Source organism: Symphalangus syndactylus, chromosome 5 (genome assembly GCF_028878055.3).
Source record: "Symphalangus syndactylus isolate Jambi chromosome 5, NHGRI_mSymSyn1-v2.1_pri, whole genome shotgun sequence".
Taxonomy (NCBI): domain Eukaryota; kingdom Metazoa; phylum Chordata; class Mammalia; order Primates; family Hylobatidae; genus Symphalangus; species Symphalangus syndactylus.
The window spans coordinates 47446941-47471166 of NC_072427.2; the positions used below are offsets into that span (position 1 = coordinate 47446941).

Below are 24226 nucleotides of genomic sequence, written 5' to 3' on the forward strand. Positions count from 1 at the left end.
CTTTTTGCATCAGCAATGTAAAGGGTTCAAATTGATTCACAGATGCACCAACACTTGGTATTGTCAATCTTTTCAACGCTAGCCTTTTTCAGTGGGTGTGCTGTACTATTTCGGTATAGTTCAACGTAGTTTTGTTTGTTTTTGTTTTTGAGATGGAGTTTTGAGCTTGTTGTCCAGGCTAGAGTGCAATGGCGCGATCTCGGCTCACTGCAACCTCCACCTCCTGGGTTCAAGTGATTCTCCTGCCTCAGCCTCCCGAACAGCTGGGATTACAGGTGCCAGCCACCATGCCCAGCTAATTTTTTGTATTTTTAGTACAGACGGGGTTTCACCATGTTGGCCAGGCCAACTCCTGACCTCAGGTGATCCACCGGCCTTGGCTTCCCAAAGTGCTGGGATTACAGGTGTGAGCCACCGCGCCTGGCCCAAATGTGTTTACGTGTTCTTCTGACTAATGATGTTGTACATGTTTTTATGTGCTTACTGACCATTAACAGATCTTCCTTTGTGAATTATTATTATTATTATTTGAGACGGAGTCTCATACTGTTGGCCAGGCTGGAGAGCAAGGGCACGATCTCGGCTCACTGCAACCTCTGCCTCCTGGGTTCAAGCGATTCTCCTGCCTCAGCCTCCCAAGTAGCTGGGATTACAGGTGCCTGCCACCATGCCCGGCTAATTTTTTTTTTTTTTTTTTGTATTTTTTAGTAGAGATGGGGTTTCACTATGTTGGCCAGGCTGGTCTCAAACTCCTGACCTCGTGATCCACCCGCCTCAGCCTCCTAAAGTGCTGGGATTACAGGCGTGAGCCACCGCACCCAGCCATGAATTGTTTATTTAAATCTTCATGTTTTAACATTTTTGTAAATTATTTATTTCTTCCATGATGATTTAGAGAGACTATCTTCAAGCCAGTACAAATATTTCATAAATGGTATGTGGCCGTTTTCTAACCAGTTGAGTAATTTGTTGCACAATAAGCCACCTCACATCTTTCAGCAAGAAATACATTAAATTTGAATAGTAAAGACTTTACACACTGAATTAGGACACAACTAAACTTTGCTTTAAATATTTCTTTGGGGGAGAGGACAGCACCCTCTACTCAATAAAGACAAACTTTTTTTTTTTTTTGAGACGGAGTTTTGCTCTTGTTGCCCAAGCTGGAGTGCAATGGTGCGATCTCAGCTCACCGCAACCTCCACCTCCTGGGTTCAAGCGATTCTCCTGCCTCAGCCTCCCGAGTAGCTGGGATTACAGGTGCCTACCACCGCACCTGGCTAATTTTGTATTTTTAGTAGCAATGGGGTTTCTCCATGCTGGTCAGGCTGCTCTCGAACTCCCGACTTCAGGTGATTGGCCCGCCTCAGCCTCCCAAAGTGCTGGGATTACAGGCGTGAGCCACCGTGCCCTGCCAAGAGAAACACTTTTTACGGTGCAGAGGTCTTTTTTTTTTTTTAAACACGTATTATGCTATGAATTTGTAGGGAAGAGGCTCCAGCAGCTCAGGCTCCTTCCCATTGGTTATCACAAAGTGTGGTTCTCTGGGTAGAGGCTGCTGCTTCAGTTGAACCCAGGTACCTTTCTCTTTGGCTTCTTTCTTTTTCTGATCATTTTCCTTCATGCATTTCAGGAAGCTATCTCGGCTCTTAAGAGTGCTTAATGTGCTCAATACACACATTAATTCTCTTGGCAAGAATCGTGCCCTTAACTTGTTTACAACAATGCCAACAGCATGCTGGGGGACACTGCAGACTCTTCCAGTTTAGCTGTGGTAACACTTGTGGGGCATTCCTTTTTGAACGGGACCCATACCCTTGATGTCTACAATATCACCTTTCTTATAGATTCGCATATACGTGGCCAAAGGAACAACTCCATGTTTACTAAAAGACCTAGAGAACATATATTGGGTGCCTCTCCTCTTTCCCTTTGTGTTCGTCATTTTGGCAAATTACTGGAAGATGGAGATTCCAGCCGAAAGGTTTACTCCATCTTTAATTGTGTTTTTAAATTTCGATGAAGTGGGCTGGGCACAGTGGCCAGGAGTTCGAGACCAGCCTATCCAACATGGTGAAACCCCATGTCTGCTAAAAACACAAAAATTAGCTGGGTATGGTGGTGCACAACTGTAGTCCCAGATACTCGGGAGGCTGAGGCAGCAGAGTCGCTTGAACCCAGGAGGCAGGGGTAGTAGTCACTGCACTCCAGCCTGGGTGACAAACCAAGACTCCGTCTCAGAAAAAAAAAAAAAAAGAAAAAACAGAAAAAAATCCATTTCTAGTTAACTTATGTATGGCATAAATTAAGGATTAAGGTTCATTTTTATCTATATGTGTACCAGTGCATTCTCACATTACTATAAAATAACTGAGACTGGGTCGTTTATAAAGAAAAGAGATTTACTTGGCTCATAATTCTGCAGGCTGTACGGGGAAGCATAGAGGCTTCTGCTTCTGGGGAGGCCTCAGAAAATTTACAATCATGGCGGAAGGCGAAGGGGAAGGAGGCACATACCACATGGCCAGAGCAAGAGCAAGAGAGCGAAGTGGGGAGGTGCCACACACTTTTAAACAACCAGATCTTGTGAGAACTGTATCACAAGAACAGCACCAAGAGGATGGTGTTACACCATTCATGAAAAATCCATTCCCACGATCCAATCACCTCCCACCATGCCCCACCTCCAACTCTGGGGGTTGCATTTTCACATAAGATTTGGTGGGGACACAGACCCAAACCATATTAATATGGATATCCACTTTTTTCAGTATTATTTGTTGAAAATACTTATTTTCCTGGCCAGGCATGGTGGCTCATGCCTGTAATCCCAGCACTCTGGGAGGTTGAGTTGGGTGGATCACTTGACGTTAGGAGTTTGAAACCAGCCTGGCCAACACAGTGAAACCCAAACCAGCCTGGCCAACATGGTGAAACTCCGTCTGTAGCAAAAATTCAAAAATTAGCCAGGCATGGTGGCGGCCCCCTGTACTCCCATTTACTAGCGAGGCTGAGGCAGGGAAAATTGCTTGAACCGGGGAGGTAGAGGTTGTAGTGAGCCGAGATTGCACCACTGCACTCCTGCCTAGGCAACAGCACAAGACTCTGTCTCAAAAAAAAAAAAAAAAAAAAAAAAAAGAGTATTGAATCTGTCAATCCATAATTAGAGTGTCTCTTCATTTAGCAGACCATAGGCCTTCATTAATATCTCTCAGTAATGTGTTATAATTTTCATTGTATAGGTCTTACACATTTTTTTCTAACTCTCACTGCATCCCAGATGGAAGGGATTGGTTTTATTTTGCAAGATATATACATAAAAGCAATAATAACTACCAAGTGTACTTATACCATCTTTTCCTAAAAGGACATTTTAATGCCAAAGAAACAGATGGCATGAGGTTAGAGCAGTAACAGTGGCTGAAATCTACCTATATGGCACCCATGCCAGCTCCTGTTCTGAGGAGTCACGAAAACAGGAAAGGGAGTAACCCTGAGGCCAACCAATTCCATGTTAGTTCTATTCCACCTCCAGTTCACCCTGTGTTCCTCTCATCTCTACGGCAGACAGAATAATGGCCCAAAGACGTACATGGCCTGATCCCCAGAACCTGCCACATGCTGTCTCACAGGCCAACAGGGACTCTGCAGATGGGAGGGAATTAAGCATTGACACGGGGAAACTATCCTAAATTATCCTGATGGGCCCAATGTCATCACAGGCATCCTATGAAGTGACCACAGGACCTAAGAGGGTCAAGGTCAGAGGATTGATAGGGAGACGCAAGCAGAGGTTGGAGTGCAGCACTCTGAGGACAGAGGAAGAGCCATGAGCCGAGGAATGCAGGTAGCCTCTAGGACCTGGAAAAGGCAGGTAACAGATTCTTCTCTAGAGCCTCAGGAAGGAACGTGGCTCTGCAAACATCTTGATTTTGGGCCCTGAGACCCATTTTGGACTTCTGACCTCCAGAATGATAACAGACATGTGTTATTTGTAAGCTGCTGGGTTTGTGGTGATTTGTTACAGCCCACTTTAGGGAACACTGACCCGGAAGGAGGGTGAGCATAGAGAAGCCAGAGTCAGCACAGAGGTGCTGGGAGGCGGGAGCAGAGGAAAGGCGAGCTGTATCCCAGACAGTAAGAGGGGAGAGTGTTTGGGGGCTGGTCAGGCTGCATAAGAAGGCAGATGGACAAGGCCACTGAGTTGGGTGGTGCAGAAGCCAACTGGCAGCCTTGACAGGAGCTGTCCCCTCTGGAAGAAAGGAAGGACCCCCGGGTGCTGTGGACTGAAGGCTTTTGCTCGCTTTGCCTCAGCCAGATGCCCCCTTTCTGCTGCTATATCCCAGCACCCAGCAGGCACTCGGTACACACCCACGATGAACACCCCTGACCGCTCTGACTCTTCACCCTCCCACCACTGGTTGACTCCAGCCTCACTGCTAACACTCCCTTACTCACGGGCCCCTCTGCTGCTCGAGGCGCCTCAGGGCCTTTGCACTGGCTGCTCCCGTGGCCTGGACCATTCTTCTCAGAGGTCTCTGCATGGCTGCCTGCTGCTCCTCACCCAGGCCCCACACAGCAGCCACCGGGCACGTGAGAGTGTCACGTATTGAAAGGACAATATTTTGAAGACATTAGGGTCAATGAGTAGGTTATCAAAACTAAATTCACCTGTTTCTTTTCACTTTTTTTTTTTTTTTTTGAGACAGAGTCTCGCTCTGTCGCCCAGGCTGGAGTGCAGTGGTACGATCTCTGCTCACTGCAAGCTCCGCCTCCCGGGTTCCCGCCATTCTCCTGCCTCAGCCTCCCAAGTAGCTGGAACTACAGGCGCCCACCACCACGCCCGGCTAATTTTTTTGTATTTTTAGTAGAGACGGGGTTTCACCCTGTTTAGCCAGGATGGTCTCGATCTGCTGACCTTGTGATCCGCCCGCCTCGGCCTCTCAAAGTGCTGGGATTACAGGCGTGAGCCACCGCGCCCGGCCTCTTTTCACTTTTTTTAACTTGGCGACTAGAACACGTAAGATGGCGTCTGCGGTTCACATTACACATCCTCCCTGGAGAGCGTACTCTAAGCCAGGCTGCAAGCTTCCCCTACAGGGCCAGACAGGAAATGCTTCCAGCTTCTCAGGCTCTCTGTCTTAGTCACGGTGGCAAGAGTCAGCCACAGATGACGTAAGTGAATGGGTGTGGCTGCGCACCAAGACTTCACAAAGACAGGTGCTGGGCTGGGCGGGCCCCAGACAGTGAGTCGGTCCATGCCTGCTGTGTGGTAAAGAATCCAAACCTGGGGCCGGGCGCGGTGGCTCACGCTTGTAATCCCAGCACTTCGGAAGGCCAAGATTAGGCGGATCACCTGAGGCCAGGAGTTCGAGACCAGCCTGGCCAACATGGTGAAACCCCATTTCTACTAAAAATACAAAAAATTAGCTGGGCATGGTGGCGGGCGCCTGTAATCCCAGCTACTCAGGCGGCTGAGGCAGGAGAATCACTTGAATCTGGGAGGCGGAGGTTGCAGTGAGTCGAGATAGCGCCATTGCACTCCAGCCTGGGCAACAAGAGCGAAACTCTGTCTCAAAAAAAACAACAACAACAAAAAAAGAGAATCCAAACCTGCACAGACAGAGGCCTGGCTTTTGCCCTCCGCCCCTGGGAAGTCATCTCTGAGGACTGCCTGGGGGCCTCAGGCCAGCCCAACAGCAAGATGGATTTGGGGTGGAGTTTGGGCCAGGTGGTATTCTTGAGCTTCGAGGGCTGGAGACTGGAGGCTGAAGTCAGCCACACAGATCGGGGAAGAGTCCCCAGTAAGAAACCGGGACACCAAGATCTGAGGAGCGTCCCTTGCTGGCAACACTCCCTGCGTGCCAGAAGGAGTGAGGGGAGAGGACAGCTGATAACTAGTCTCCGTGGAACCTTCCGGGCCCTCTTCACGGCTGCTTCCAGCGCGTCCTTCTCTGTGATAAGCCCGTGACTGTGAACATGGCTGTGAGTCCTTCTAGAGAACTCGCAAGTATGCCAAGGTCTTGGGGGCCCTACTGACTTGCAGCTGGTGTTGGATGGAGCCCCACATGGACTGTCCCTCCTTGCTGAGCCATGGCCTCCCCACCGTGGGTCATACTGGTTTTCGGGGGCTAAGCGGCGGTCTTCCCTCGGCTTCCTCCTGGCTTCCCCGCTCCCCTGCCTCCTCCCCTGCCCCGTCGCAGCCCCGTCAGGCTCACCCAGAACTCTTCCAGCAGGGCCACCGCCTCCTCCCCGCTTTGCGGCTGCCGGCTGCACACCCAGGCCTGCGTGTCGGCTGGCAGCGCGCTCGGAAACTGCTCCAGCACCAGCAGCTCCAGCACCTGCTCCTTGGTGTGCACCTCGGGCCGCAGCCTGTCCCGGCACAGGGCGCGGAGCAGCTCCAGCGCCTCGTGCGGACCCGGCGCGTCGCCCAGGTAGAAGCGGCGGAAGCGGTGCCACGAGAAGCCCAGCGCCAGGCCGTCGGCCTCCTGCTTCAGCGGCACCGCCAGCTCCATGGGGCCTCCTGGACGGCAGCGCCTGCCCCGCGTGGCCCAGGGGGCAAAGAGGTCTCTGTGAGGGGCGGCGCTCACTCGGGCGGTGGGGAAAGGGTGTCTGTCTCGTGGGATCCCACGGAGTCAAGTCCCGGCTCTGCCCCTCGTTGGACCCCTTCCGCGGCTTCTGTACCTTAGTCCTGCATCTCCTCCCGCAGCCTGTCCTACAGCACAAAGGCTCTGGAACAAATTCCAGCTCTGCCTCCCACCAGCTCTGTGTCCTTGGACAAGGTACAAGGCACCTTTTGTAATACACTGTTTCTCCGTGTCCTTGGCTCACTCAGGCGAGGCCTCCCAAGCCCCTTTACCTCCCCGCACATGTGCACAAAGCTCACCGGGACTCCTCTTACACATTTTTGATTATTTGTTGCTAGTACATAGAAATACAATTTTTGTGTATTGATCCTCCTATCCAGTGGCTTTGCAGAATTTACTTATTAATTCTAGTAGCTTTACCTTAGATAACTTAGGGTTTTCCATGTATACGATCATGCCTTCTGAGAATAAAGGCAGCATTTATATCTTCCTTACCAATTTCAATGCCTTTTCTCCCCCTTGCCTTGCTGCATTGGCTGGTATCTCCAATAGAGTGTCGAAAAGAAGTGCCGAGGGCAGATATTCTTGCACAGTTCCCAATTTTAGAAAGAAAGCATTCGGACTTTCACCATCATTACGTGTGGTGTCAAGCTTGAGTTTGTCACTTATATCCTTTATGAGGCTGAGGAAATTCCCTTCTATTTCTAAAATGCTCAGAGTTTTTATTACAAATGGGTATTAAATTCTGTCAAGGGCCGGGCGCAGTGGCTCACGCCTGTAATCCCAGCACTTTGAGAGGCCTAGGTGGGCGAATGACGAGGTCGGGAGTTTGAGACCAGCCTGGCCAACATAGTGAAGCCCCGTCTCTACTAAAAAAAAAAAAAAAGAAGCCGGGCGTGGTGGCACTCGCCTGTACTCCCAGCTACTTGGGAGGCTGAGGCAGGAGAATCTCTTGAACCCGGGAGGTGGAGGTTGTGGTGAGCAGATATTGCACCATTGCACTTCAGCCTGGGCAACAGAGTGAGACTCGATCTAAAAAACAAAAACAAAACAATTCTGTCAAATGCTTTTTCTATATCTGTTGAAATGATATGATCATATTGACAGGGGAAGTTTTCCTCTTCATCCTGTTAATATGGTGAATTACATTGACTGATATTAAAATATTAAACCAATCAGGGAAAATTGACACTTGGTTATGGTTTTATATATATATCTTACTGGATTTGATTTGTTAAAATTAAAAACTTTTCTTTTTCAAAACCACTTTATTGGCCTGGTGCAGTGGTCACATCTGTAATCACAGGACTTTGGGAGGCTGAGGAGGGCTGATCACTGGAGGCTGAGTTGGAGACCAACATGGACAACATGACGAAACTCTGTCTCCACTAAAAATACAAAAATTAGCCAGGGGTGATGGTGCATGCCTGTAGTCCCAGCTACTAAGGAGGCTGAGGTGGAAGTCACTTGAGCCCAGGAGGTCAAAGCTGCAGTGAGCTAAGATCGCACCACTGTACTCCAGCCTGGGAGACAGAGCAAGACCTTATCTCAAAACAAACAAACAAAAAACAAAACAACAACAACAAAAAAGCCAGTGCGGTGGCTCACGTCTGTAATCCCAACACTTTGGGAGGCCGAGGGGGGGGGGTGGATCACCTGAGGTCAGGAGTTCGAGACCAGCCTGGCCAACATTGTGAAACCCTGTCTATACTGAAAATACGGAATTAGCCAGGTGTGGTGGCACCTGCATGTAGTCCCAGGTACTCGGGAGGCTGAGACAGGAGAATCACTTGAACCCAGGAGTTGGAGATTGCAGTGAGCTGAGATTTCACCACTGCACTCCAGCCTGGGCAAGACAGAGCAAGACTCTGTCTCAAAAACAAAAACAAACACACACACACACACACACACAAACAAAAAACAAATTATTTTATTGAGACAATTCACATGCCATACAATTCAATTCACCCACTTAAAGTGTACAATTATTTTAGTATATCCTCAGATACACGCAACTATCACCACGATGAATTTTAGAACATTTTCATCACCTCATGAAGAAATCCTGTACTTTTTTTTTTTTTTTTTGAGACAGAGTTTGGCTCTTGTTGGCCGGGCTGGAGGTCTGGGATTACAGGCGTGAGCCACCACCGCACCTGGCCAGAAATCCCATACTCTTTAGCTGTCAATGTTGACCCTCTCTCCCAGAGGCATAAACATCCACTAATCTACCTTATCTTCAGAGTTTACTGTAGAGATTTTATTAAATGAAATAATATAAAATGTTATTTCGCGACTGGCTTTTTTCCCTTAGCATGATGTTTTCAAGGGTCATCTGTGTTGTGGTATACAGCAGTACTTCATTTCTTTCTCGATTTGAATAATGTTCCATTGTATGATCTACCACATAGTGTTCATCCATTCATCAGCTGATGGGCATTTAGGCTGTTTTATCTGTTGTGAATAATGCCATTATGAACATTCCTGTACAAGTTTTTGTGTGTACATGTGTTATTACTTTGGGGGTATATATCTGGGAATGAATTTCTGGGTCATATGGCAACTCTATTTAATCAATGAGAGAACTGCCAGATTGTTTTCCAAAGTGACTGCACCAATTTATATTCCCATCAGTCATATATGAGGGTCTGATTTTTGTTTTCTCACCAACACTTACCTTTTTTTTTGACACAGGGTCTCACTCTGTTGCCCAGGCTGGACTGCAGTGACATGATCGCCTTTCTGGGCTCAGGTGATCCTCCCACCTCAGCTTCCTGAGTAGCTGGGCCTTCAGGCACATGCTACCACACCCAGCTAATTTTTTTTAACATGGTTTAGAGTTAACTGTCTACTTCCTGGGAGTGGGGAAATTTTCTCTTTATCAAAAGTTGGCCCAAATATTCTAAGACTTATAGGTAAATGTGCATCAATATGTCAATTCCCCATCTCCCCGCTCATCTTTCTTAACTTTGTAGCTTAATGACATGAACATACAGAGCAAACTTTGGTCTAAATATCAAAGTTTATTGAAATAAAATATAATCTATAATAAAAAATACTACAGGTGTTATTCACTGGTTACAGTTTTAAGTATATTAACAAAAACAGCCAACATTTTAATCCAACAATGACACTATCTTTGTGGTACAATAACAAACATGAAAGTAAGTGTTGAATAATACTGAATAATTCTGTCAGAAATATTTTATACTTTACCATCTATGTATGCCTTTTTAGGAATATCCTCCCAAAGTGAAACTTTTGAAACTGAAGACATTGTTTCTAAGAATTAAGTAGTTTTAAAATAATTAGTATTTAAAACAAATTTATTTCACAGAAATTCAGTTCAACCCTAAGCTGGGTAGATGGTTTTAGGTATCTTTACACAAAAATGTATTTCAATGCTCTTTCCTATGAATCTCTAGGGTTGCTATTATTCCTCAGTTGAAATTAAAGCTGGTCATAAAGCAAAACAGATGAATTATTTCAGAAGTAAAAAGGGTATTAAGATAGAAAATGAAAGGAGGAGGAAGAAATAGGCACTCATATGCAATCTATATATTAAAACGCTTGGAGAACTCAGTAGCCAATCTTGGCCTGGCACAAAGAGATCTTTGATATGTCACAGCAAATTGACTCAATTAGTCCAACAATAAAGTGGAGAAAGAAAACTTGTTTCTCTTCCTTGCTATATTTCAAGATAATTTTCTCTGTAATCATTATACCATTCCACTTGCTACTCCTCAAAATATGTGCCTCAATCCAATTATCCTGCACAATTCAAGGAAAAGATTCACATGCACTAGCTTTAGGAAATGACTTTCAGGGTACCTCTGAAGTTTCACAAGCAAACATGATTCCTTTTGCTGACTGTTTTGTAGCAGTCACACACCAATCTCCTGTTATATTGTCCGACTTGTAATGTGTGAATCTGTAAGAAGTTGTCATTTATTAAGCAAGATAGTCTTTTAACAAAAACCTCTGAGGGCTTTTCAAAACCTCATCTTTAAAAATCTGTAAAACAAAGATACCCTATGTACCCTGAAAAAAATGCTTATTTCACATATGTGAAAAACAATAATAAAAATTCTGACAAAATTGAGAGACATACAAGACAGGTCTTCAAGGATTAAATACTATTAGTCTTAAAACACGTTGCAATTATGTTCACAATGTAAGGTTCATTAAAAATTTTTAAAAAACACTTGCGTTAGAACTGCTTTGTAAGGTATTTCAGTTACAAGGCCTATTTTGACAGATCACTGATTTAAGAACTTAAATGGGAATTTCAGTTTCTTGACTTTTTTTTTGAGATAGAGTCTCGCTTAGTCGCCCAGGCTGGAGTGCAGGGGCAATCTCGGCTCACTGCAACTTCTGCCTTCCGGGTTCAATTCTTGTGCCTCAACCTCCCCAGTGGCTGGGATTACAGGCATGTGCCACCACACCTGGCTAATTTTTTTGTGTATTTTTAGTAGAGACAGGGTTTCACCATGTTGGCCAGGCTGGTCTCGAACTCCTGACTTCAGGTGATCCACCCACCTCAGCCTCCCAAAGTGCTGGGATTACAGGCATGAGCCACCGCACCAGGCCAGTTTCTTGACTTTTTATTTTCAGCTATAAAACAATTATGAGAGCCAAAGGAGCCAGGATCACCTTCCAAAACATTTTGTTTTGTACTTAATTTATGAGGCATTCTTTCTTCTCAAAGCAGGATATTACAGTGCATATTAAAACTGGATATTAAAGTTAATGGTGACAAATTATTAAGTGGTTTGAAGAAATCCTTAGAATATCAGATAAAGTAGAGAGACTTAATGGCAGAATAAGAAGTCTACTGGGGTTCAAAGCTTAGGTTTTGTATTTCTGCCATGGTATCTCAACACTTTCTCTGGGATAGTACCATACCCTCAAAAATACCTGTGTTAGGCAGACAAGTCTAAATCTCCTTTCTCAGGACAATAGGACAAAACTGAACTTGAGGCAATAGTTGAAGAATTTTACCCTGTTTTTCAAGTTTAATTTTCTTGAGATCAGAAAAGTAAAATTAGAAACTAGAATCCTTCATGTAAAAAAATATATGCATATCACAATTTATTAAACTCTAACATCTAAGAGCAGAAACACCAGGATTAATAAGAACATGCATGAACTAAAATTTAGATAGATATTCAGAATAAGTTAAATTTGCCAGAGTCCTGCATTTGGCCTCTCCCATGCCATTATCTCTATTTTGCAATTTGTTTTGTTCAGGAAGCCTCTGATTTTAATATTTAAAGTGTCACCTGAGAAGAGTAACCTCAATTCTTCATGTTTTCTCAACAGTCTTAGAGGTGTTGGACATCATTAATAAAAGATACTAAATTATCAGAGAACTTAAGAACTCTAAGATTCTGATGAGTTCCTTTACCATTTTCAGTCACTTTCTAAAAGGGATTTAACTTCACATTATCAAATAACATTTTACACTAAAAACACAATTTATATAGCCCTCAAATATTACTTGAGACATCTAAATGAATTCCACCAATGCAAACAAAGTTTATATACTGTATTAGTAATTTGATACCACTGTATTCCATGGAGAAAAAGGCAAAGAGAATCTAAATATTTAGATCTGTGAAAGATAGTAGAAAAAAATAGATTTTTAAATGCTTCTGATCCTCCCAAAATACTCTTGATTTTGACTCTATAGTCTATAGAACACAAAAGCAACTGTAAAATGCATTTGGGAAGAGATGATGCCATACTCAAAGAAAATTCTACAAATTTTGACAGCATTAAAAAAACTGACTTAAGATACATTTTGTTATTGAGAAAAAAGTGTGCACATTCAAGAACATAGGATGTGTAATATTTGTGATAATTTAAGTCATACTTTGTGCTTATACTATGTCCTTTATTCAGGAGTGCAAAGCACTTAATCAAAAAGAGCATCCTTCACATATTTAAAGAGTACACTGAGGCACAGAAAGTTTGCCCAAGGCAAGACAGAAAGTCGGGTTTATAGACACAAAATGATCTAGAATTCTTCATGTCCAATTCCTTAAAATAAAAACTGTAGACTATTTGTAATGCCTCCATCTTATCAAACATTAGTAATTTTACTATTACAAGTTTATGCATAAGTACTGTGTGATAGGTAATGCCCATAAGGTTTTTATCATGTTTTATCATGTGCATGGAATAGGAAAAGTTAACCAAATGTAATCAATTCGCTTTTGCTTTTTAACAAAACTTAAATAAATGAGCTATTTGAGGACAGTTCTGGAAATTCTTGCCTCGATTTTTCTCCAGCAAGATTTTAGATATGTAGTTCACATGCCAACATTAATATATGAACAATTATTTTCTTATTTATTGGCCTCTAGTTCTCTTTCCTCTCATGATCTGTCTCTTAGTGAACTGACTTTCTGATTCATTGAAAGCAAAATGCTAAGGTTTTGTGCAAGTGCAAAATGGTTAATCTTGGGTTCAGTCAACTAGTCTGTGATACTGACTTGCTTAGTTAAGCCAAGATCAAGAAGTATGAGAAAGAACTTGAAATATGAGAAAGAATTTGAAACAGAATATGGGATAAGTAGTCAATATTAGAAATGTGAGACAATAAAAACAAGATACATTCCAAAGCCTAATCCTAAATTTAAATCTATGCTTCATTCAACTCTGAACCTGACCTTGAAACATGGAAGAAGTTACTTTACCCAAGCACACTGCACCAGTGTAAAACCAATGCCAATTTTAGCTGCTTTATACTGCTTAATGTGTATATGTACACATGTATTCTTAAAATGGTGATTCTTAAACTGAAGGGAAGTTCTGAATTCTTTTGAGAATCTAACAGAGGTCATGAAAACTTGCTTCAGAAACACACATACATAAAGTACTTTTAAGTGTTGATCATGTACTATAAATCACAGCATTGTGGATGCAATGGGATTAGACATGAAGAAAAAATTTATATTTTTAATAAAGACTGGTTACTAACCTTAAGGAATATACTTAGACTCTGAAAGTAAAAGGAAAGTGCAATGACCATATTTGTTCATTCATCTGCCTATTTTCAAATCTAATGATGATTTGGTTGATGCAAATATGTCCCTAATCTAGGCTATAAATGATAAAAACAAAAATGTTTAAGTTCTAACTTTTGTTAGCAGTAGACATCTAATAATTTTCAAGTATTACAAAATACTTGGAAGGAAAGACTTTAATATACCACTTTCAAAATCCTATGTACCCAAACCAGCAATGAAATGGCTGGATATACAACATGTTACCTTGGGCAAAATTTAAGAAAATAAAGACACAATAGCTCTAATTTTTTTTTTTTTTTCTGAGACGGAGTCTCGCTCTGTTGCCCAGGCTGGCATGCAGTGGTGCAATCTCAGCTCACTGCAATCAATGCCTCCTGGGTTCAAGCGATTCTCCTGCCTCAGCCTCCCAAGTAGCTGGGATGACAGGTGCCCGCCACCATGCCTGGCTAATTTTTGTATTTTTAGTAGAGATGGGGTTTTGCCGTGTTGGCCAGGCTGGTCTCGAACTCCTGATCTCAGGTGATCCACCTGCCTCAGCCTCCCAAAGTGCTGGGATTACAGGCATGATCTAAATTCTTTATACCTTTCAAGGACAGGAAACCAGTATCTCTAAAAAGTTTGTTTTAATACAATTGAACATTTCATTTTTCCCCCCACAGTAATCAAAGCAAACATTTTATCATTATTATTCTTGGTGTATCAAAGTAAATTCCAGGAATGTAAGAAAGTCTGACTTGGAAATATTACATAGAAAAAGGCTGAATTAACACATTACATTTTTTAGTTTCTCCTTGTAAGTATACATTGACATCTACTTATCTGATAGCAGCACTGCTGGTTTTGAGTGAGTTTTGTTTTGTTTTGTTTCCTTCGAGAGGGAATGCAGTATGGCAGTATTTTCTTTGGAACAAATTAAGAAAATAGTAACAAATAACAGAAGAAATACTTCTACACATATATTTTCCATGGGCAATAAATAGATAAGTATATAATTATGAAAAAATATGCCTCAACTATGCTTTTTAAAATTTCTCAAGGTTTACTGGTTTTTCTTATTAAAATATAATGCATGATCACTACTATCTGTCTTGGGAAAAACAAACCCTGAGGTTTGAGTTACCTCCTTCAGCCAATAGAGTGATAGCAAGAGTCAACTTGGATTGAGGTCAACCTGTTTGAATCAATAGAGAGTTCTGTAGTATATCTGGTAATTTTACTAATGTATACATATCCTAGGTTATAATCAAGATGCTCATTAAATATTTTCTATCAGAGTTTTATATCCCAAACAGGTTCTTTGATGATTTACCATGCTACCATAGGAAATTTGAAGAAATAACAAATTGTGTAACAGAAATAGACATGCAATATAAAGGACATAAAAGATACAGCTTGACCCTGGATTTTTCCCTTAGAATAATTCCTTCCATAAATAAGACTCTATTTTTACATATAGATTCATCCTATAACTGGTCTTGGATCATAAAGTTAATGACGTAGTTGAAAAAATCCAGACCACACATTTTTGTGGTCTTTTGTCACCCTAGACCACACACAAAAAAACATTCTCCAAGTGGATGCTCAGGTCAGATTATGATGCCCTTAAATAAATGTACTGAAGCTTAGAATGTAAAGCACATAACTATTTGCAGCAGCAACAGTCTTTCAAAATAACTAAAACAAACTTTTAAATATAAGGCATATAAAACAGACTATTCAGGATAGTTTTCCAAACTATATATAGAAACACAGGAAAATATGGCCACATAATAAAGTTAAATAAATATTATTTCTGAGTTCTATAAACACTATAAGAGGTTATAGTTTTATTTGGTTCCCATAAGTTAAAAACTCTGATTGCTTTTACATAAATTCCTCCAAATTCTTAGCTACTCTCAGACTTTTTTTTTTTTTGAGATGGAGTCTCCCTCTGTCGCCCAGGCTAGAGTGCAGCAGTGTGATCTCGGCTCACCGCAACCTCCGCCTGCTGGGTTCAAGCAATTCTTCTGCCTCAGCCTCCTGAATAGCTGGGACTACAGGCGCGCACCACCATGCCCGGCTGATTTTTTGTATTTTTATTAGAGATGGGGTTTCACCATGCTGGCCAGGCTGGTCTCGAACTCCTGGCCTCAGATGATCCGCCCACCTTGGCCTCCCAAAGTGTTGGGATTACAGGCATGAGCCACTGCGCCTGGCCCTCTCAGATTTTTATTAATGTCTTTTTACAAGACACAGAGATTATCTTTAACTTCCTTTCAGAAATGTGCTTTTTCATTGGCTTTAATAAGTACATTTAATTTTCTAGCAATGAACATGACTTAAAATTTAAGGTTCAAGGTAGTTCTAGAAAAAGGTAGACACTGAACTACTGAACTATCTGCTTTTCTACATCCCCATATTTACAAAGCCTAGCATCCACTGTGCTTTCCTCCATACACTCAATCACATTGTCAATAAATAGTAACTGTGGTCCAGGTTACCTATGATAAAGACTCCAAAATTCCTCAAAATTTTACAACACTACAAAGTCATTAATATCTGATATTGATAGGTTATAAGTATTAGTGTTATGTAACTTTTTGTTATTGGAAAAGAAATACAAATCTTTATTTTTGCTATCTAAATTAAATCTAAGCTCCAAGATCAATTCTCAAGATAATACCTAAAATGTACATTCCTAAATAAAGGTAAAGCTGTTTAAGGGCTGAACTAGTCCAATATACTATTAAGGGTTATTTATTCCTATTATTTTGTTTTTGCTTTTTTGAATCCCTATGTTAAACCCGTGGTTTCTCATGGATTAGATCATAATTTAACATTGTAAAATTTCAGAAACTATTGTGCTAATATTTAGATTTCAGGAAGGAATCAGACTAAATCAATTACCTCCATTCATTGTTAGAACAGAAGATATAATAGCTTACTAACTGATATGAGTTATGAATGTCACTATGACACAAAATTTGCTGTGATTTGCTTATCTGCCTACAAGTGCAGTATTATTCATGAATGACAACACACAGCATTTCCAACTTGTAACATGAAACTCCAGCTCATAAAGAGTGTATTGTGTGACTTGAAAAAGTCTGATTGTAACTAAGTAACAACCTTTCCCCTGAAAAAACGAACAAAATCCATTGGGAAATCAGGCACAGACGGTATTGATCGGTTTTTCTTCCTTTCCTCCTGTGGTTTTGTTTCTCATGACACATAGGTGATTCCAACAGAAGCCAACACTTGTTACAAAATAACACAGCTATTTTTTTCCTTTTCTTTTTCTTTATCTTTTTCTCGCGGTTCCTTCCGTTTACGTTCACTATTCCCAGATTGTCTTCCACTTGATGGAGAGGCTTGTGCTGGCTGGCCCTGCTTTAAGAAAAATACACAGCAAGAAATTACTCCAACTATTCTAAGGGACTTACTCATGGTTATCTAGAAAGAAAAACTGTAACAGTGGAAGGAATCACTGATAGAAAAAGAGGCTAGCTATTGGTATACAGATTTGTTATATTACATGGTATCTGAGCAATTGCCTCTACCATTCTGGATATAATTACTGTATTCATTACTCTAAATAAATAAAATTTCTTTTCTTTTTTTTTTTTTTTTGAGACAGAGTCTTGCACCGTCGCCCAGGCTGGAGTGCAATGGCGCAATCTTATCTCACTGCAACCTTCGCCTCCTGGGTTCAAGAAATTCTCCTGCCTCAGCCTCCCAAGTAGCTGGGATTACAGGCACCTGCCACCACGCCTGGCTAACTTTTTGTATTTTTAGTAGAGATAGGGTTTCACTATGTTGGCCAGGCTGGTCTCGAACTCCTGACTTTGTGATTCGCCCGCCTTGGCCTCCCAAAGTCGGTATTTCAAACAGTAAATAATATCAGATTATACTGCCTAAAGTCAAACTGAAGACGCATTTGTTAAAAGTTTAGAAAATGTTAAAGAAAGTGACACCTTTTGATAAACTATAATAGTTCTTCAAAACCTCATTAAATTCCATAATAAACAGACTTTTTTTTTTTTTTTTTTTGAGATGGAGTCTCACTCTGTTAGGCTGGAGTGCAGTGGTGCAATCTCGGTTCACTGCAACCTCTGCCTCCCACTTTCTTTTTTTTTTTTTTTTGAGACGGAGTCTCGCTCTGTCACCCAGGCTGGAGTGCAGTGGCGCGATCTCGGCTCACTGCAAGCTCCACCTCCTGGGTTCATGCCATTCTCCTGCCTCAGCCTCTCCAAGTAGCTGGGACTACAGGCGCCCGCCACCACGCCCGGCTAATTTTTTGTATTTTTAGTAGAGACGGGGTTTCACCGTGGTCTCGATCTCCTGACCTCGTGATCCGCCCGCCTCGGCCTCCCAAAGTGCTAGGATTACAAGCGTGAGCCACCGCGCCCGGCCATGCCTCCCACTTTCAAGTGATTCTTCTGCCTTAGTCTCCCGAGTAGCTGGGACTACAGGTGCGCGCCACCACACCCAGCTAATTTTTTATATTTTTAGTAGCGACAGGGTTTCATCATATTGGCCAGGCTGGTCTCGAACTCCTGGCCTCGAGATCCACCTGTCTTGGCCTCCCAAAGTGCTGGGATTACAGGCGTGAGCCACTGCACCCAGCCATAATAAACAGACTTTAAAAGGAGAAAAGAACCCCTGAGAATTGGGAGTGTGGAATAAATGTATTTAGTGAAATAAGACACCTTTTTTGAGTGAAAAGCTAGACATAACATGGTAGGATTTAACTACTAAGGCTGGAGTAGTCAATATTTGAGCTAGAAATAGAAATTTTATACTTATTTTAATGGGGACTTCTGTATTTAGTTTTATGAGACTTAAAAGGGCATCTTGCTTTCTTGTATGCCCAAATCAGAATTTCTCGTATATCTAAATCAAAAGGAACAGTTTAGGCCAGGCGCAGTGCCTCACACCTGTAATCCCAGCACTTTGGGAGGCCGAGGTGGGTGAATCACTTGAGGTCAGGAGTTTGAGACCAGCCTGGCCAATATGGTAAAACCTCATCTCTACTAAAAATACAAAAATTAGCTGGGCGTGGTGGCACACACCTGTAATCCCAGCTACTTGGGAGGCTGAGGCAGCAAAATTGCTTGAACCCAGGAGGTGGAGGTTGCAGTGAGCCAAGACTGCACCACTGAACTCCTGGGCAACAGAGTGAGACTCCGTCTTAAAAAAAAAAGAAAAAAAAAGGAACAGCAGTCTGGCATGGTATAAACATAAAAAAGGGGAATATTTTTAACTTAATGAAATGAGATTTAACATGTAGAATCCCACCGTTATATTTTCAGTGCTTTAAACCGTTTAACTACAGAAAGTGAAAAGTAGGGAGATGTCAACCTTTGTTGAATACCCAGTACATATTAAACATTGGGCTAAGCGCTAATATTATTTGTTCTTCACAACAAACTTAAGAGTTCTTCTATTTTACAGATAGGGAAAAAGGTAGAGGACATCATCCAACAGGCTGCAACTAGAAGGAAAGACAGGAGCAGGAAATGCAAATCCACATTTATCTGGCTCCAAAGTCTGTATTTTTTCTAGTAGTACCTCATACTGCCCTCTAGTTGATAGAAAGGACTTCATCCAAATTGGCTTATTTTCTTTGCAGCTATTACGAATTTTAAAAATAAATGTGAAAATCAGAACCGCAGGAGAAAACATTTTACTAAACGAGATACAAGCTTAGGACAATGTCATAAAACCCATGGGTGCTAAAATCCTAACAAAATTGAAGAGTTAACACCTAATTTAAAATTTTTTATCTCAAGTGAAATTTACTGCTAAAGTGATCATCACTTTTTTTTTTTTTTGAGAAGGAGTCTTGCTCTGTCATCCCGACTGGAGTGTAGTGGCACAATCTCAGCTCACTGCAACCTCTGCCTCCCAGGTTCAAGCAATTCTCCTGCCTCAGCCTCCCGAGTACCTGGGATTACAAGTGTTCACCACCACCATGCCCGGCTAATTTTGTATTTTTAGTAGAGATAGGGTTTTGCCATGTTGGCCAGGCTGGTCTCGAACTCCTGGCCTCAAGCGATCTGCCTGCCTCGGCCTCCCAAAGTGCTGGGAATGCAGCTGTGAGCCACTGCACCCAGCCGTGATCATCACATTTAAGACTCAGAACACCAGTTTTTACCTGAGCCTGTGTAGAAGCAGCAGCAGCAGCAGCAGCTGCTTGTTCCTGTTCCTGATAGTATTGAGAAGCCCGTCTGTCCTCTTCCTCTTGGAGTTTCTTTGCTAGTTCCAAATCACTGATTCCTTCCGGGATTTGTTCCCAATTGATCTCTTGGCTCTGCTGTTCTTGTTGTAGAGATAATGCCATAAGATAATCCTAAGAAATTAAATTATAACCATCATTAGCTATGAGATTTCACCCAAGAATGAATGAATGCAAATACAGACGTTATATCTATAAAGCTGTAAGAATGGCTTAAAAAAAATATACCAGGCCTGGGCAATATAGCAAGACCCTGTCTCTACAAAAAAAGTTTAAAAATCAGCCAGGTGTGGTGGTGTGCACCTGTAGTCCTAGCTACTTGGGAGGCTGAGGCAGGAGGATTGCTTCAGCCCAGGAATTTGAGGTTACAGTGAGTTATGATCTCCTCACTGCACCCCAGCATGGGTGACAGAGAGAGACCCTGTCTATAAAAATGAATAAAATAAAAACAAAAAAGAAAAAGAAAACAATATAAAATAACAAAATAATTAAAATAAAATAAAAAACATTTTATTTTAAACATTAAAATGACAGTTATCTTCCTAAGTATTTCCCTTGGGGAACTATGAACTTATTTCAGTGATTCTGTCATTGTTCTAAATATTTTTGGAGGCCAGGCATGGTGGCTCACGCCTATATTCCCAGCACTTTGGGAGGCCAAGGCAGGTGGATCGCTTGAGCCCAGAAGTTCGAGACCAGCCTGGCCAACATGGTGAAACCCCGTCTCTATTAAAAACACAAAAATTAGCCAGATGTGGTGGTATACGCCTGTAATTCTAACTACTTGGGAAGCTAAGGCAGGAGAATCACTTGAACCTGGGAGGCGGAGATTGCAGTGAGCCGAGATCATGCCACTGCACTCCAGCCTGGGCGACAGAGCAAGACTCGGTTGCGAAAAAAAAAAAAAAAAATTGGGGGGAATGTATTTGAAATTTTTTCTGGAAGCCATATATAGGCAGCCAAGAAAGCCAAAAACAAAACAAAACAAAAAGCAGCGCGGAGCCAGGTACAACGGCACACACCTATATTCCCAGCACTTTGGGAGGCTGAGGCGGGCAGGCTGCTTGAGCCCAGGAGTTTGATACCAGCCTGAGCAACATGGCAAAACTCTGTTTCTGCAAAAAAACACAAAAAAATTAGCTGGGCATGGTGATGCATGCCCGTGGTCCCAGCTACTAGGGGAGGCTGAGGTGGGAGGATCACTTGAGCCCAGAAAGTTGAGGCTGCAGTGAGCTGTGATCACACCATTGCACTGTAGCCTAGGTGACTGAGACCTTGTTTCATATATAAATAAATAAGTAAATTGGTTTAAAGAATTTAAAAAAAAAGTTCCCCATTTACAAAAGAAACACATGCCTATAGGCAATTCAGACAAAACTGAAAACCATAAACAACAAAGTTTAAATCACCATAATATCATTACACAGAGACAACTACTGTTAACAGTAGTTTATTATTTTTCTACATTCCCATACAAATTCAAACCAACCCTCTGAAACTACTGTAATGTTTTCTTTTCTATTTAGTGTCATAAAAGTCTTCTGTTTAAGAAAATAAGAATTTCCCAAGATTATTAAATATTCTTCTAAAAGATGATTTTTAAAGCCAACATAGTAGCCATCATATAGTCTTCCTCAATTATTTAACCATCTCCTCCCTCCTCCCACGTACACACTCAGATTAGTTTCTATCAGAAACAGTGCATTTTGGTCAAGCATTAACTTAATATCCACTTTATTAAGAGTCGGTGTTGACTAAAATTTGACCAGTCTGTGTACCTCCTCCCCAATCTACCCTTGAAATAAGATAATTTTAAAAAATACAGAGGATGGGTAAATGGTTTTTGCCTGTGGCCAGGTGCAGTGGCTCACACCTGTAATCCCAGCACTTTAGGGGGCCAAGGCGGGCACATCACTTGAGCCCAGGAGTTCGAGACCAGTGTGGGTAATGGCAAAACCCTGCCTCAACTAAAAATACAAAATTTAGCTGGGTGTGGTGGCACATGCCTGTAGTCCCAGCTACTTGGGAGGCTGAGGTGACAGAATTGCTTGAGCCTGGGAGGTGGAGGTTGCAGTGAGCCGAGATCGCACCACTGTACTCTAGCCTGGGTGACAGAGTGAGACCCTGTCTCAAAAAATAAAAAAGGTTGTTGCCTGTAAAGATCTTGTCATATATATAGCATGACTATCTCATGGATATAAAGATATAAAGAATTTGTCCTTCAAGTTCTTCTGAATTCTTCAAACTGCTCTTTATGAAGCCTCATGGTCTTGAATCCACCTCTTCCTTGCTGCTTCCAGATAACAATCTCAACACCTTATCTGGACTACTGTGACTATCTATTGCTTTGCCTTCATTCCCCTTCTCCAGTTTTTTTGTTTTTGTTTTTGAGACGCAGTCTCGCTCTGTCACCCAGGCTGGAGTGCAGTGGCATCATCTTGGCTCACTGCAACCTCCGGTTCCTGGGTTCAAGCAGTTCTCCTGCCTCAGTCTCCTGAGTAGCTGAGACTACAGGTGCGTGCCACCACGCCCGGCTAATTTTTTGCATTTTTTTAAATGAAAGACGGGGTTTCACCATGTTAGCCAGGATGGTCTTGATCTCCTGACCTCGTGATTGGCCCGCCTCAGCCTCCCAAAGTGCTGCGACTATAGGTGTGAGCCACTGTGCCCAGCCTGTTTTTTCTTTTGAGACAGACTCTCGCTCTGTCACCCAGGTTGGAGTGCAATGGCACGATCTTGGCTCATTACAACTTCCGCCCCCTGGGTTCAAGTGATTCTGTCACCTCAGCCTCCCGAGTAGCTAGGGTTACAGGTGCGCACCACCACACCTGGCTAATCTTTGTACGTTTAGTAGAGACGGGGTTTCGCCATGTTGGCCAGGCTGGTCTTGAACTCCTGACCTCAGGTGATCCACCCACCTCGGCCTCTCAAAGTGCTGGGATTATAGGCGTGAGCCACCCTGCCTGGCCCAGTATTTTTTATATACAATATAATGCTTAGAAAAATCTCACGTATTTCTCTTAACATTTAAAAAACAATACCCCTGTAGAGCTTCTGAAGGAAAATGAGCACGACTTTCAGAACTGTTTTTCAAAGAAAAGTCCTAGAAAGATGCATATTTATTTGAATTAAATATTCTTTTTTTTGTTTTGAGATGGAGTCTCGCTCTGTCGCCCAGGCTGGAGTGCAGTGGCATGATCTCAGCTCGCTGCAAGCTCTGCTTCCCGGGTTCATGCCATTCTCCTGCCTCAGCCTCCTGAGTAGCTGGGACTACAGGCACCCGCCACCACACCCGGCTAATTGATTTTTATACTTTTAGTAGAGACGGGGTTTCACCATGTTAGCCAGGATGGTCTCGATCTCCTGACCTGGTGATCCACCTGCCTTGGCCTCCCAAAGTGCTGGGATTACAGGTGTGAGCCACTGCACCCGGCGAATTAAATATTCTTTTGTGTACTTGATACCTGCTCTTCAAATTGCCATTATAGAACTTAACATATAACACGAGTTGGTCAAATATCTGCCTTCCCTACTAGGCTGCAGCATCTTTAAGGACAGGACTGAATGATTTATCTTTGTATCTCTAGGACCTAATTATAGTGCCAGGAATACAACTCCTCACTGAATATTGGCTAATTGAACAGTCTTTGTGCACTTAAATTGTTGTAAGTAAAATATATGTCAACTGTTTAACATGACCATATTTTTGCCTCAGTCAGGGAAGAATTCACATCACCATCATACTTCTAATAATAAACAGACCTGTGGCTCTAAGACTGCCCAGTTATGGCAGGCAAAAATCTCATCTGTCAAAAAAAAAAAAAAAATCTCATCTGTCTCATTTCTAAATTCAAGTTCTATTCACTAGTGCGTCTCCTGCTACAAATGTCTACTACTCCTCCTTACCTTGGCCTCTAAAGTTTAGAATATCCACCCATTATTTATACACTATATGCTACCTTCCAGATTCTCTCTCCTCTACTTTTTCTAACTAGTCAAAATATAGCTCAGATATGTGCTCATCTCTTCATTTCTACCACCCAAGGCTAAGCCATCATCACTCTTGCTTGGACTGTTTGTCTCTGCTTAGACCTGTTTCCTTCCTATGTATTCTCCAAATAACAGTCTTTTAAAAAGGTAAAGAAGATCCCATCACTTCCGTGTTTAATACTTGACATAGCTTCACTACTGCAATTAGAATAAAATTTAAACTTCTCACCATGACCTTCACAGTTCAATATGATCTGGCCTTCTGCACCAGAGTACATAATTAATGTACATGTAGAATGATCACCAACTATTCAGGAAGTGTCAGGAAAATTTCACAAGTATATTGATGAATTAATCTTTAGTTGAAAAATTTTGGATAAATGAATTCACATTTGAAA

General features: G+C 42.2%; 1 protein-coding gene and 1 pseudogene across 6 annotated transcripts in view; both read right to left on the minus strand.

The window, feature by feature from the left end:
* Positions 1–1452: 1452 nt before the first annotated feature.
* On the minus strand, positions 1453–1962 carry LOC129482470 (large ribosomal subunit protein eL21-like; annotated as a pseudogene).
* A 7628-nt stretch (positions 1963–9590) lies between these two features.
* MINDY2 (MINDY lysine 48 deubiquitinase 2) overlaps positions 9591–24226 on the minus strand; it is a 94415-nt gene continuing 79779 nt past the window's right edge. For 3 of the 6 annotated variants that reach the window (XM_055278363.2, XM_055278365.2, XM_063639021.1), the window contains 2 exons: positions 19758–19952; positions 9591–16990 (listed from right to left, as the gene is read on the minus strand). In XM_055278363.2, the coding sequence (XP_055134338.1) occupies positions 16862–16990; positions 19758–19952 (324 nt within the window). In that variant the 3' untranslated portion in view covers positions 9591–16861. The remainder of the gene's footprint in view (positions 16991–19757; positions 19953–24226) is intronic. The other 3 variants (XM_055278364.2, XM_063639019.1, XM_063639022.1) reach the window with 1 other exon arrangement.